Source organism: Epinephelus lanceolatus, chromosome 3, assembly GCF_041903045.1.
Source record: "Epinephelus lanceolatus isolate andai-2023 chromosome 3, ASM4190304v1, whole genome shotgun sequence".
Classification (NCBI taxonomy): domain Eukaryota; kingdom Metazoa; phylum Chordata; class Actinopteri; order Perciformes; family Serranidae; genus Epinephelus; species Epinephelus lanceolatus.
Genome location: NC_135736.1, coordinates 36307841 through 36323812, shown reverse-complemented (window position 1 = coordinate 36323812; position 15972 = coordinate 36307841). Strand labels below are relative to the sequence as shown.

The following is a 15972-nucleotide window of genomic DNA, read 5'->3' as shown; positions in this document are numbered from 1 at the left end:
TTTATACTTTGCAAAATATCAGATTCAAATTCAGGATCGTCCCTACACCGCCTCCTCCTCCTCCTCCTCCTCCTCCTCCTCCCTTTACACCCTTCCTTCCCTAATCCTCCTTATCTCACATCCTTCCTCCATTCCTCAGCAGGAATCAGAAGATGTCATCCTTCAGGTTTCTTGGATCTCCCAGGACCGGAAGTAGCTGAGCAACACAGGCTCCATTGATAAAAAGGCTCAGTGGAGGATACAGTTACTGCGCCAAGTGGGGAAGTTCAGCAATGGTATCAGGGTGACCATGCCCCCTGCCTAGCCCGCAATTTGTGACCAGTCAGTTAGCCAATCATAGTTTAGGATGATGGGTTTGCACCTGGGGTGGCTAATTAGATTTTAGGGTTGGCGACCTCAGGCACCTCCCTTGACACACTGCTGTTAACAATTGGAATCAAATGGTCTTTCACAATGTCAAGGATCCTTCCTTGGTAGGATGAGTCCTTCCTACAGAGGCAAGGCAAGAGTCCTTCCTATCATTCAGTGAACACACATTGGAACAGGCGAATGAGTGTCCCCAGGTGTGCGTCATTAACCCTCAGCAGACTGAGGGGGTTTCAGGATACTGTGATAATTTTGGCACTCTCTAATGTTGTTGTTCAATTTGAACAAATGTAGCAGTATTTTCAGAGTCACATAACTTTTAGGGAGAATACATTCTAAGTGGCACTTAGTGCTCTATCTCCCCTGAAAATTATTAATTCAAAAACTTTTTTGTTTTGTCTTAATCACAGGATGTTAAAAATGTCATTATTCGGCAGTGGACACATTGGAAAATGTTAATCATGAGGTTTCTGTCAGTATTTTTTTGCGCTTGTATGATTAAAACTCCTGGAGATATTAATCCAAATAAATGCCATATTTATGTAAATCCTGCTGAGCTCTGCCGGCACAGGTTTCATTGAAGAGGCCTGGCCTTCACTTCCAAGAAATCGTGTGCAAAGAATTGTGGGTACTTCATACCAGCTGAGGATACACACATGTATCCTTGAAAATTCTCTGAATGAAGAACTCAGTCCTCGGTAGAATTTGAAGTATACTTGACATTGAAACACACAGTCTTAAGGTGGGATTTGATGACGTAGCATACTTGAAGTTCAGTCATTTAAGGATCCTTCCTTGACTCTGAGAAACACCCAGAGTGTCCATGCATTTGTAAGGGAGTCCTTCCAACAAAACAACTGTCTTAAACTAAAGACATTTTCCAAACAAATACAACATGCTAAAATTATTAGCACAAACCTATGGCATTTTACATTGTATAAATTAGCCTAGGGACAAGTGGAGATTTCTTCTGCTCATATGAAGCCAGGATAAATCACACACAAGACTTAAAATGCTATTTTTGTGGAGGCTTTAATTTCTTAACAGTTTTTTGTTTATTATTTGTGAAATAAAAGTAAATAAAAGCTTTGTCTCCACTGAGGGAAATGGTTTCAGCTTACAAAAAAAGACAGGAGGTCTGCGTCGCCGCAATGTTTGGTTACATTTCTGGGGAGGTGCGCATCAGGCCACGGCGTAGGCTCTACGTCGACACAGAGCCCACACTGTTTGTACGTTGTTGAATCTACACAGAAGTATAAATCCTGCATAAAAGCCGCTGTATTAAATTGAGCCAACTTTTTAAACATTATTTAATTAAAAGTAAAATGAATACGTTTCAAGGATGCTGCATCATCAAATCCCTCCTAAGGACTGTTCTAATGTCAAGGATCCTTTAAATTCTACAGAGGACAGAGTCCTTCATTCAGAGAATTTTCAAGGATTCTTGTGTGTATCCTTAGCAGGTATAAAGTTCACACAATTCTTTGCATATGATTTGCTGGAAGTGAAGGTGGGGCCTCTTCAATAAAACCTGCGCCTTATTGTGTCAAGCCATATGCAGGACAGGCAGGGGACTAATATTCCATTAAAACTGATCATTTAACCCAAAAAGGACAAAACACAGATTCAGCAACGGCCCGCTGGACCCAGCGTACCACTCTCCCGTGCCATTAAGAAAGGCAGCATTAAATAACCTATCCAGGCAGACTGAGAAAAAACAAAGGACAGACAGTCAACATTAAGAAGTGGCTACCAAGTTTATTTTGATTCAATAGAATGTCATTAGAACTATGTAAAATATGCACATCTTATTTTACAAAAAATAGTGTGTGTGCTCTCAACTCTGCACTCTTTTCTTGTGTTTTCACCATCAAACCTAACAGGGTCATGACAGAGTATTCTGTTGGCATACAATATGAATACTTATCTGTTGTGTGGTGTTTTGAAAGATATGTGAGGTTTAATTCTGACAGAGAACTTACAACAACAAGGGTGTGAGCAATGTGGCATTTTGTTAAAAAAATCCGTCTGATGAAACACAACCTCTGAGATATGAAATTGGTCCGAGTACAGAACACAGTCCAGCTATGACATAACTGTAGTCAGCTTCGTCCAGGGTTCCCCTGATAGATTTTCCATGGAGTTTTTACACTGCAGTGAACCAAGACTAGTGATGAGCACACGATTCAACTAAATATTCTCCACAAATCCACACCACATTGAACCACATTACACGTATAAATACAAAGCAAACATAACAGCCTCAAAATTCATGGCTCAGATAAAACATTGTGAAATGATTTTAGGTTTATGTTTATATTTTCTACATACAGCATACAAAAAAATCCTGTAGGGAAAACTGCAATGGAAATCTAGTGAGGGAACCCGTGGCTCCAGTGCTTCTGTTTTAGGCTGAAAAGCTGTAACGCTCCGTTATGAGCCAATCAGCAACACATAATGTCATTACAAGAATTCATTTTCTTTTTTGAAAACAGCACAGGAAGGCATATCACATAGAAAAGTGTCTGAAAATCACAGTCTTCTGGTTTATCAGCTGCCTTTTCCCAAAAGCAGCAAAAAGAACAAACAAACCATCAAACAAAGTCCGCCCACACAGTTGCATGAATATACATATATATATAATTCATTAATATATTAATTTAAAATAATTTAAAACCTCTCCATTTGTACAAAATTAATAATCTTTCACCTACCATAGAAATGTACATACACTATATCATTTTTTTTTTTTTTTTCATTGCGTGCCACAGAGTTAAAACAGTGCACTCTTGCTACCAAAATCGGAGCAGATTCCCACCAGCATCACAGAGACAGTTTGTTTGTGAGGTTGTGAAGAAGTCATTCACGCCAAGGCCCCGAGAACAAAACTCAAACACACCCACACCGGTGTTTTCAATTCTTTTGGTTGATTAGACCCTTTCACAGGTTCATGAGGTGCTGTGCTGGGAATCACACAAGGTCACATGTGATCAGAGTGACAGGGTGTGACGTCTCTCACCATAAATAGGTGCCACATGGCCAACAAGAGAGTGAGGGAGATGCTAATTGAACACAGCCTGTATGTCCATGCTGTCCTGAGGAGAGCTCTAACAAGGTGATCAAAGTGAAAGCAGCTGTGAGGGAACTGTGGCAGGGGAAAATGTTTAAAGCAACAACCCACCCCAAATCAAAAATGCATGCATATTCTTCCTTTTACCTGTTGTGTTATTTATCAGTCTTGGTTGTTTTGGTATAGAGATATTGACCATGTATAAACTATATGGCGCTTAGGTTGTGGTGCTAAAAAAAGCTGAAAATCTCAACAATGTCTCTTTCCAGAAATCATGACCCAGTTACTCAAGATCATCCCCAGACCTCGTTTTGAGCAGTTTCTTGTGGGAACTATTTTCTTTTTAAGAAACTACATTCCCCAACCGTAACACCCTGCAGAAGGAAGTGAGCATCTACTCATGGACGAGAAGTTTGTGCTTGTGCAACACATTCTCACTCCGACCTCGTCAGATATCAACATTTGGTCATGGTTCAGTCAATAAATGCACTACATCGGTACAACACCTGAAATTGATGTTTTTTGCCTTCAACAACTAACGCACATGGTTGGGTTTAGGAAACAAAAACATGTGGTTGGGTTGAGGAAAAAAAAACAGGGTTACAGGACGTGAACATTGCTCTTCCGGGTGGGGATCGGTGTTTGTTGTTTCCTGCTCACCCCACTCAGACTTTTGCCACCTATTTTTTGTTCTATTCCTGCCGTGTTTACCCTTTGCTGCTGGGCACCTTAAACTATAATGGCGACCGGCTGTGTATAATGCTGATGTTTAACAGTGGCTTTTTTGTCAAGATTTCGACAACTTCAGCATGCGACCGGGTTGGCTTGTGACAGCACGAGATGTAAACATTAATAGTGACTTCCTCGGCTGAGCTTTAACGTCAGCTAGTTCAGTGATGGTAGGAAATAGTTCCTAGTCATGATTTCTGTAAAGAAAGACTGCTGTTGAATTTTCCAAATGCATTTTTTGGTGCTTTGTGCACCACAAGCCGAGCACCATCTAGTTCCAATACATTGGAGAGAAGGCAGACATCTGTACGGCAGATATCTCCAGCACATGGCAACTCACACCAAACCAATCTAGACTGTTAAACAGCTCCACTGGTCAGAGGACAAATATGTGTTTTTAATTTTGGGGTGAGCTGTTTCCTTTGAAGGATTACAGTGTATAAGACTATTCCTTCATTAAGAGTGATTTGAAGGACTATATTCATGTTTTTAGTGTTATTTTTAGAACATTGACAACAAACTATGTGGACCTTAAAGGTCCAGTGTGTGGGATTTAGTGGGATCTATTTGCAGAAATGTAATATAAAATTAAGAACTATGTTTTTGTTAGTGTATGGTCACCTGAAACTAAGAATCTTTGTTTTTTTGTTGCCTTAGAAAGAGTCATTTATATCTACATACAATGAGGGAGAAGTTTCAGTTGGTTATAATCTGCAACTTAACTGCCACTAAATTCTCAACACTAGACTTTTAAATAACCATCTAGATTTTGGATAAGTTTTCCTTCCAGGCAGCGATTGATTTGCATTCATTTTACACAATGAAAATCTGCTCGAAACCTGTTTGAGATAGTTGTGTTGCTGTTGTGTGGTAATGAAGTCCAGACTTTTCAAGTGTGCACTTTAAAGTGCATTAAAACACAGAATTAACATAACTTTGACAAAAATTTAAGCAGCGATGATCACAATGAAGTTGATTTTCATGTGGTGTTTTAAGTGGATACAGAACAATGTTGTAAAGAGTATGTTAATATGAAAAATATGAATATGTCATCACGGCACAGATTAAAGACTGCTGCTTTTGCCCAAATCCACGAACACGAGCAGCGTCCTAATTCCATACTGCATACTAATTTTAAGAGGGTTTTGAATATGTAGAGTGTTCACACTGGAAACTGACAAAACAAAGTGCAGTCAAAAAAAAGGTAATATGCAAAAACAATCTGCATGATTAAATATGCACACATGGCTACAAAAAAATGAAGGATGATGAAAAGAAAGCTGAAGGCAGGTCTGAGATTTAACTGGCAGTGCAATTCCAAAACTAGTACTGTACCATTTCCTGCATGTAGGAAGTAGTAACATACATTGATAACTTTATAACTGTATCTTTTACTGTGCTATGACCATCAGTAACCTACCATCTATGGTACATATGTGTAATATCAGTATGTAGCACTGAGTTTGGACATAGCAGTGCAGTTCAAACTAAATACATGGCTGCTACTATTTATTATCTAGCATGATCAGTGAATATTAAAGGTCCAGTGTGTAGGATTTAATGGCATCTAGAGGTGAGGTTGTAGATTTTAACCGTCTGAAACTTCTCCCATGCCTCACCCATGCGTCCCAACTATATGGTGGGTGATGCAAAAATGCAAACAGCCCTATTAAGAGCCAGTGTTTGATTTGTCTGATCTGGGCTACTGTAGAAACATGTCGCAGCAACATGGCAGACTCCATGGATGAGACCTGCACCATGTGTAAATATAAATGGTTCATTTGAAGGTAAAAAAACACAATGTTTCTTAGTTTCAGTGATTAACTAATTAACTAATTAAAACATACATTTCTGCCAATATAACCCCCTAAATCCTACACACTGGACCTTTAAATTCAAAACATCTACAACACAAACAAACATAAGTCCCTGGTTGGAGCTTGGCAGTAGACAACAGCAATGTCTTGACAAGGGGAAACAGCAAGAAGTTGTTTGCATTAGAACCATGCAAATATTTCTAGTGGGGAAACACTGATGTAAATATTGTACAGCGACAGCACGGGAAGGCTTCATGCTGACAAGCTAACTGAACATCCTTTCAGGAAACTGAGTTCATGGAACATCTCAGTCTCTGAATGGGAGAGTTGACCTGTCATTCATTATGCTCTTTAAGGATTGAACCTGTTTTGCATGTTTTTGCTGCATTGTTTTTTATCATTTACTGTGCTCTGTAAATCATTAAAATTCACGTACAGAAGAGTAAAACTTGTGTGATTCGTTCAACTCATCACAGAGAAGATTATGTCTGCTTTCATCATAGTAATTATTAATATGGCATGGTGACAGACATACGCATGCACCCCAATCCCAACAATCAATGTTGGCATTGTACGTTTCAGCAAACCACGGATAGCCTATATTTGCATGGTGTTATGTAGAGGATAGATTTTAAGTTTATGTTTCTGTGGTTAAGGTGTGGTTAGGCACAAAAAACCACTTGGTTATGGGTGGGAAAAACATTATGGGTTAGCTTAAAACACCTGTTTCTGTGGCACTATCCCAGCTGGAAATGCAGCAATATCTTGGAAAAAGCAACCCCTTTTCATGGCAATAACCTCAGTGGAAACACAGCAACAGGTTGCTAAAAAAACACCCACATTTGGTCACTGAAACGCTGCTAAAAATGCAGCAATGACTCACTAAAAACAACAGGTTTTGTTCTCTGTTGGTCTTGAGCAGTGGTCTGCAGATTGGCAGGAGTCTTGCCTCTGTGACACGCCATCCCCTCCAGATACTGATGACAAAGTCATACACTATGTCACATTACAAATGTTGATATGATACTGTACAAATGAAATGTACAAATGTTAAGTATTCATGGTTTGCAGAAATGTACAATGCTAACAGTTTTCACTAGTGACTGGGCTGACATGACTGTCATGATGGTAGGGTGGAGACAACGGTAAATGTAACACATTAGGTCAGTTTTGAAAACATCAGTAATAAGTGCATGTGAAATAGTAAATGTGATAAAACATGCAAAAACATCAGAGTGGTCCTTCATAGTGTGTTTCTTATCAAAATGTGTGTGAGTTAGTTTAAGGTCATGCACCAGCTGTTGAATTCAGTCCAAGACATGCTCCATAACGAAGAACTGGAAACTGATCAGTGTGTGAGATCCAGGTTTATAAGCCCCTGTTCAACATGAGTAACATAAGATGAATTAATATCTGAGGCTCCTGTGCAGCTGGCCATGCACAGAGCACACATCAGCCACGAGGCTGTTCAGTTTGTCATGCAGGTCCTGGTTTCGGGCCAACTATGCAAAACAAAACAGTCATGAGCGACTGTGCATTTTCTGTAACACAGCAGGAATTTCAAAAGTTCACACAGGACTTGTTGCATATTTTAGCTGACACATTCTGTTCCACTGACTTCCCTTAAAGTATGTAAATCAACATGTAGAGGCTTGAAACAGTGACAATCTTATCACTATGATCACTACTGTTTAACAGATGGCATATCTCAAGCAAGTTTCACAACTCTGCAAGTCACACTGACGGACACTGAACTGAAAAACTGAAACACTACAGTATGCTTTGGCAGTAAATCAAATGTAGTTTGTAGGAAGTGGGCTGAACATAGATTTAAAGCACTCATGGCTGTCTCAAGAGAAAGAAACACACAATATAATACTACAGCACAGAAATCTCTGCAGACCCCTCCACTGTTTCAAACACAAATAGTTTGAATGTTGCAGCATTGGCTGATGTTAATAACAGCTGACAAGAATTAAAGTTAGAGCCAAGCTGTTTCTGAGAAAACACAATGAAATTCCAAAGAAATAGTGTGTACTCTGAGGCCAAAGTTTCATCAACCAACAGTAATTTGGCAACGGACTTGATCTGATTGCATAACTACAAAATATAGTATACCAAGTTCATTTCAGACTCACAAACTGCAGACTGATATTGACTTTTAAGGGACACAAATGACTTTACATCCATTACACACGCACACCACATGTCCTCCCTAAACTGACTTTTCATTGCATTAATTGCTCCCCTATGACCTACACTGGCACTCAACATGTAATAATCTCAAATAAAGTCAATTTAAAGGTCCAGTGTGTAAGATTTAGGGGAATTTAGTGACATCTAGTGGTGAGGATTATGGATCGCAACCAGCTGAAATTTCCTCATGTTAGAATTTCTTCAGTGTTCATTGTTCAGGAGGTTTTTACCAGGAGTCAGATTATCTGCAGAGGCCTCCTCCTCTCCAAAACAAACAGACCTGGTGATTAAAACAGGTAAAAACAAAGATAAAAGTAGATTCACATTAAAAAACAATGTTTTTCTGATGCTCTCCTTGCAGAGGGGCTGCTAATTATGGTGGCTGACGCGAAAATACGAATGTCCCTATCTATAGCTAGTGTTTGGTTTGTCCAATTTGGGCTACTGTAGAAACATGACCATGCAACATGGCACTTGCGCCTTTTACTGTTAGTAAACAGTATGACATTTTTTGGTGGGTGGGGCTTCGCTGGAGGCAAAACAATTCTCCAAGTTCTGTTGGCTTGTTTTAGACAGCGGAGGAAGATGATGCGAGTGGTGTATTCAGAAATACTCTGACACAAACTGGACCATTCATAAATTCAGAATGTTGTCTGAATGTACCGTTTGTTATCCAGAGCACCACTCTCTCAGAGTGGCAGAGCGCACTCTGGACACTCTGTCTGGGGAGGTGGAGTGGCAGATCGCAGAGCTGAGTGAATGTGTGATTAACTTAACTGTGTGTTAATTAATATAGAAAAATTAGGGTGACCATATTTTGATTTCCAAAAAAGAGGACACTTGCCCGGCCAGGACATAGCCTACTTAAATGATACTCGCAGTTTACTCAAAGATGCCTTATCATTTTAATATATTTAAAATTTATATGTACGGATAGAAAATTCAGTTACATCACAAAATAATCTCTCTCAAAGACAGAAATTCAGATAGGCCCCAATAGGGACATATACACACACTAGAGTGTGGCGATCCCAGCCCGACGGTACCCGACAGGTCGGGCGGGTTTGGTCAAAAATGTAGCTATAAATTGTATTCGGGCTCAGGTCAGATTTGGTCAGCTTTCAGTGAAAATGTAGTGTAAAAATAAATAAAATCCTATTGTCTGTCCTGTTTATTGCTTGGGCACTGTTATTTACGTGACAACACCTGAACATAACACACACAGACACACAATGGCTGTTTGTTTCTATCTCTCTCCTCGCTGGAAGTCTCGGACCTCCAGCTGCCGCCTCCACCTTGATTAAACGCTGAAAATAAAATAAAAGAGGGAGACAGGTTTTTCCTATTTTATCTTATTTTGTTATATTTCTCCCTCTCCCCTCACTGGAAGCATCAGACCGCCCGCCACCCGCTCCCGTCTCAAACACGGAGGTCTCCCTCTCCGCTGAGCACGCCCGGCCTGTTAAATAGCCTGTAACCATAACAACTGTGTGACACAAACTCAGTGCTTTGGTCATTAAATAATGTTGGGCTCGGTTCGGGTTCGGACAGAAATATGCGGCCCGTGCCGCACTCTAACACACACACACAAACACACGGAAAAGTGGACATGTCCGGGCAAAAGAGGATGTTTGGTCAGCCTAAGAAAAATAGAACGCTCCGTTTCTTCAACCAACAGGGCTCTCATGTTAGTGTAGAGCGTCAGACTGAATTCACAAACGTGCCATGTCAAGTCACTCATTCTCCTTGACCGCGAGTTTTACTTGAATAATTAAACAGCGGGACCAGACTGGCCGACCTGTATGCTCTCACTCAGTGGACTGATGATTTGACAGGACTGCCGGAGGTGGAATGGATGGCTTTGTGGTTGATTACTATGCCAAACTTAAAAAGGAGGACGACACTTGAGTGGTTTCCAGTTTGTTTTGCTATCAAAGCTAACGTTAGTTAATGTGATACAAGGTTTGTGTTATGGAGATATTCAATATTCCTCTTAATACCTCCCCTATTTCTGATCAGGTGGACATGATAACCTTTAATTCACATAACGTCATTCATCCCTACAACAGGAAATACTTTTTCCTAAGCTGATAAGTGTGCGCTGCCCTTGTGGGCATCTTTGATGATGGCCTCCGTCCAGGCCTTCAGTCTTATCGCATTTAACCATAGCTGTTTTTGTTTTTGTTGACAGGCAGTGGTGGTTGGTATGTGATAACATTTAGGTTTTGAGCCATGACTTCTTTTATCCTGGCTTCTAATAACACAACAAGACGACATTTTAAAACTCCTATGTTGCCCACAGCCCTGTGGTGGCATTGTGTTTTGCCTCCAACTAACAAACTGACGTCAGCCTTGAAAGGGTCTATATCCATGGATGAGGACTTGCTTCCCGTGTAGATATAAGCGGCTCATTTTAAGGGAACAAAAACACAATGATTCTTATTTTCAGGTGATTACAAACGAAAGAAAACAGACTTATTATATTATATTCCACTTCTGCCAATATATCCTCCTACGTCCTGCACACTGGACCTTTAAATGTTGTATCCATGTGTAAATTTCTGTTACAAAATAATTGCATATGAATGTATTTGCAGGAGACACAAAAACAATAAACTTCACTTCTCCCTTTATCGTTTCACTGAGTTAGAAAAAATGTCCACACAAACAAAAGAGTTTCTAAACTCTAGTTTTCTGAAAAGGTAGAAAACAAGTCTAAATGCTCGAAGAAGAAAGGAACCTGTGTGCGACTGAACATAAGGGCGAACTGCAAAGTACCACAGGAGTTGTAACATTAGTCACAGTGTAAACAAGGAGGTTTTTACTGTTTGATAACTGAATAAAAACAGTCATGTAGAGAGTGGGGTTTGGTGGTAACAGCTGTGTGTGGGTGTAATGAGAAGTATTAGGTGGGGCTGAAAATGTAGGGGACAAAAACACAACATTGGCAGCTGAGCTGTAAGACACAAGTGGGCGAAACAGTGTGTAATTCATGCGTGTGTGTGTGCGTGTGCTCTTGTGGTTCCTAATATTCCACGTCTTTGAGGAGACTTTTCCATCTCCAGTCTGTTACAGGACATTGTCTCTCCACAACAGTATTGATTGATCAAAGCACCATGATGGCAGTCTTTTATCATGGTTGATTTTTGTAATGAAATTCCTCCGTGCTGGCTGTCTTCTCATATCTGGAGCTTTTTTAGCTGTTCACTGTCTTTAAGTCAAGTACAGTATTAATTCAATTCCACTTTCGTTCTCAGGCTTGTCTTGGTCTCTGTCACAGTGTTGGAAGTCTTGAGAAGTCCCAGGTGAGGGCAGGTGTCTCACAGTAACAATGTCAGGAAAAGAGGACTGGAAATTTGATAGAAAAAATAAATAAATAAAAAAAATACACACAAACTTTTACAGCCACTTTATGGTGCTCCTAAAGGGATACTATGATTTTTTGGCAGTATTGGGATTTGCCTCACTAGCATCAGAAAACCGAGGATGCTGATATTGACTGACCTTGGTCCAGGGCAACATACTGCATCTTAACAACTCCTGAATTTAAGTTAACAGATTGTTTATTCATGCACTTTTGAGATAAACCCTTTCCATTTTGGATGAGTGTAAGATGTTTTATAGTTCTATGAATTACGTGATCACATTTACACTCTGTATGAGACAAAGTGTTTTCATTTTAATGATGTCATGACCTTTGATCTACCACCATAGCTTTTTTTCTTGGCCATAGACTCATGATTATTATAGTAATTTCCACTAATTACAGTACAAATGATTGCACTACCCTTCATGGTTGCTGTTTTAATAAGTGTGTTGTGTAATCATTATAGCATGCAGATCTGGTTGTTTACTCTTCACACCTCTGAAATGATAAAACCACTGCAGCTGCAAGTGTGTCAGCCACAAACATGTGATATCCGGTATACTGAACAGACGATTAAAAACATAACGCCTAATAACTGCCCTTTACAGAGTGTATGTGAAACTCAGAGAGTTTGAGTTGTCTGGCTCGCAACTCGTGGTGCTAACTCAATAAACACCATTTAACAGCAACAACAGTGCTGACAGAGGTGACGTGTTAACCCGCGCTACGTATCCGTGTCAACAGCATCCCAATATCCAACACATTCTCACTCTAACCTTGTTACATATCGACGTTTGGTCATAGGCTTTCCACGTACAGATTCGACATGCAAGGCTCCTGCTCCCCTGGGTGCGCTGGTTGTTGAAGTTCTTGACACTTTCTGTGTCAAGTTCTGCATTGTCTTCTTTCAAAATACACTTCCATTTTCACAGGAAATTTACTGTTTGCATACAGTCTCTTTCAAAATAAATGCACTATGTCAGTACAACATCTCAAATTGATGCTTTATTTCCTTCAACAACAATCACACGTGGTTGGCTATAGGCAAAGGAACAGGGTTTGGCTTTAGAATCTTACGGTATGTGAACACCGCTCTCTGCTCTCGAAAGTCAGCTTTTGTTGGACCCATCCACTACAAGTCCTGCCTGCCCCATATGGATTTTTGCTGCTTTAACTTTCATTCTTGCGCCACCACATTTCCCCTGACGTCGCTGGTCAGTATAATGATGACCGGCTGCGCATCACGCCGACATTAAAGGACAGCTTGTTTTGTCTGTGTCTGACACCACAAGTCACTGCCCAAGCGCCAGATTTTGAAGACTTCGGAGTGAGGCTGGGTTGCAATATCAGTGGTAACTGCTGTATGAGTGCAGTGCAACCACACCACAGATAAGCTTGGATTACAACACACACAGAGCCAGCCTCACTTCATTCTCTGTTCCGGATGCTATTACACCATATAGCTAACCATGGTTGACTGCTATATCAATTCTTTTAATGTCACATACAGAACCTGTCATGACTCAGAAATGTCCCTCAGATGAGAATATATCAATAATTGTTAACTTGAAGGATTACAAGTTAAATTTAGAATGATATTTATCCGGTCCAGCTTTCCCCTCTACACTGTTTGCCATGGCTGTAGCATGTTTATCTTCTTGAAGCACTCAGTCTAATCAAATGTAACAACTCTCCACCCTGCTAAGCCACAGGAAAAGGTGATTAAGATCTCCACTTCATCCTTAACAGACCAGATATTTCAACTGAATATGTCTCATCAGACACCAACACTTCAACTGAAGCAGTTCCACTGGGCTGCTATGATTCTCTCTGTTGTTGCCTCTGTTGTTATCAGTCTGTTATAAAACGAGTTTGTGCGAAAGTGACCACATTTTTTGGGTGTCATAATTCTGGTTTAAAACTCCCTGTTTGCATCACACTGTCACATTTCCTTAACTTGTTTTCCCTCCATCATCTCATCGACACAGATTTTCAAATGATTCCATGTCTCAGCAGACTCATGCTGATTATTTGTTCATTTATACTGGCTTCATGAGTATAGCACATATCCATATATTAGATCGACCTGGTCTCACTCCCGACCTGTCATATACCAATGCGTGGTCAATGGCCCTTGGTGGCAGATACCGGCACACTGAGGCACCTTTTGTGGCGGTATAAGATGCACCAAACAGCGTCATTTTGTACTCTCTGAGCAACTGCTGTAGTATTAGAGCAAGGAGATCTGTATGGGGAAGTTGGATGGGTCAAACATACAATAAACTTTCACCTGGGAGACAGCTGTTCATGTAAAACTAAAAGTCAACCAAGTTATTTTGATAACATTGTAGCTTAGCGTGCTGGTATGTTGTTGCGTAACTGAAGAACTTGCCACGTCACCCTGGTCATTAACTCTTTAAACTGTTGCCATGTGACAGATGTTACAGAGCTGCCAAAACATGAACCACCAGACTCAGAGACAGCTTCTTTCCCACAGCCATCAGCACACTAAATAAAACAAAAACCTAATATGTTTACTATTGCCATTCTGCCATCCACTAAGCACTTTGCTGCACTTTAAATACTTTTATATTTATTTATTTATTGCACATTTTATCCTCACTCAATGCACTGTTTCTTGGATTTTTATGTTCTTTGTTGGAACGCATCACTTGAGTGTCACAACTAAATTTGTTGTATTCCTATGCAATATCAACAAAGGCTTTCAAAGTTATGTTGGTAACAAACATACTTATTTAAAGCCAAACCGGAAGGCATGTTGCCTAAACCTGAGGAAGTGAACCTATGCTGCAAGTTTATTTTGGAAAGAGACTATATGCATTTCTTATTGAACAGAAACTGTACATTTCCTGTGAAAACAGAGGTGTATTTTTAAAAAGACAGAGCATGTAATGAGCAATATCGACGCAATGTGTACGGCCACTGACCAAGCGTCAGTATGTGATGAGTTGGGAGTGAAAACGTGTTGGCAGAATATGTTTATGAATGAGTACTGAATTCAGACACTGTCAATATGTGTAAATAATCAACTCTGCTTTCAGACGTTGTGAGATTCAGATATTCCCCACAGTCAGTATCTCTTAGAGAGCACCCTGCTGTAAATCTACAGAGGAAAAATAATCTCATCACTCTGCCACTGCAGAGTTTGCACTCTTTGATTTACTAATTCTTGATCCTGTTTTTGTACATTGTTTGTGACAACTGATATGAGCTTTACGCCTTCAGAGTCAGGACATCTCTGAAGAGGTGAGGCCATCCTGAATGCTTCTTAAGGTCAGGGTAAGGTCATGGTTACAGGAAAAGGAAATAAGGTAGATAATGAAGTGATGTGTATGTGTGTGTGTGTGTGTGTGTGTGTGTGTGCACATACTCCTCCTCTCTCTATTGCTTATGTACATCTTCATGTCGGAGTATCTTATAAAGAACCCAGTAGAATATATTGAAGAAGAGGAAGGCCAGAGGGAAGCCGGCCCTCGACACAGTGTCAATCTTTTTGGCTCTGTCGATAAATAACTTCCTCATCTCTTCGGTGGTTTTACCCCCTCCACCTGCCGCTGCTCCAGGTGGATTCTGGGCCGTGTTTGCTGTGGCTCCTGGTGTGTTCACAACAGTAACAGTATTGTTGGTGCTGGCCTTCATGTCCTTGCTGTTGCTGGGAGTGGAGGTCACCGCAGCTGTGGAGGTCAGTCTGCTCTCATGTGCTTCCCCTTCCTGTTGGGGAGACAAGGACGAGGAGGAAGAGGTCACAGGTCAGATAATAGTGCTTACAAGTGATCCTTTTGTTTCTCTCTTCACAGGCTGCAAGTGCCACTGATGGGCTCTTAAAGTGATATACTGCTTTCTTTATATATAAAACTGACCTTGAATTGGATTGGTAAGTGCAGAAATAATTCATTTGACACTCGATGTCTTTAAGAATGTCATCTCAAAAGAAAGTAGCGCTCTCCCATAAGCATTATAGATTGCTGGACAAACTTTTGCTCCTTGCTTGTAAATGCATCTTGTACCCAACGCATAGTAAAAGTCTGGTACACGGAGATTTTAAGTGTCTTACCTCATGAAAGAATAAGTGCTGTCCTCAGGGATGATGAGGACTCATTTCTTAAGATCTGGAGCCTTTTCCTAAACTATTTACCATCTGCACTTAAAGAAACTTTGTTAAAAGATTGATACCCTTCTGAGTGGAAGCAAACTTTATCTAGTGCCATGTAAGATTTCCCAAATGCTTATTTTGTAATACTTTTGGGGATCATCGTCAATACTGTTGTTATCTTTCTTATCTAGTTATTTTAATTTATGTTTGTTTTTTTTTAAATTATTATTTCAACCATGTTTTTGCAACCATATTCTACATCTGTATGTTATATCAAATGTCCTTTTTTATGTTGTATCTATGGGGTGTGGGG

At 40.2% G+C, this 15972-nt stretch overlaps 1 protein-coding gene across 2 annotated transcripts in view; it reads right to left on the bottom strand.

Moving 5' to 3' along the window:
* Positions 1–2098: 2098 nt before the first annotated feature.
* glra3 (glycine receptor, alpha 3) overlaps positions 2099–15972 on the bottom strand; it is a 74588-nt gene continuing 60714 nt past the window's right edge. For both annotated transcript variants that reach the window (XM_078166313.1, XM_078166314.1), the window contains one exon: positions 2099–15277. In XM_078166313.1, coding sequence (XP_078022439.1) covers positions 14948–15277 — 330 coding nt within the window. In that variant the 3' untranslated portion in view covers positions 2099–14947. The remainder of the gene's footprint in view (positions 15278–15972) is intronic.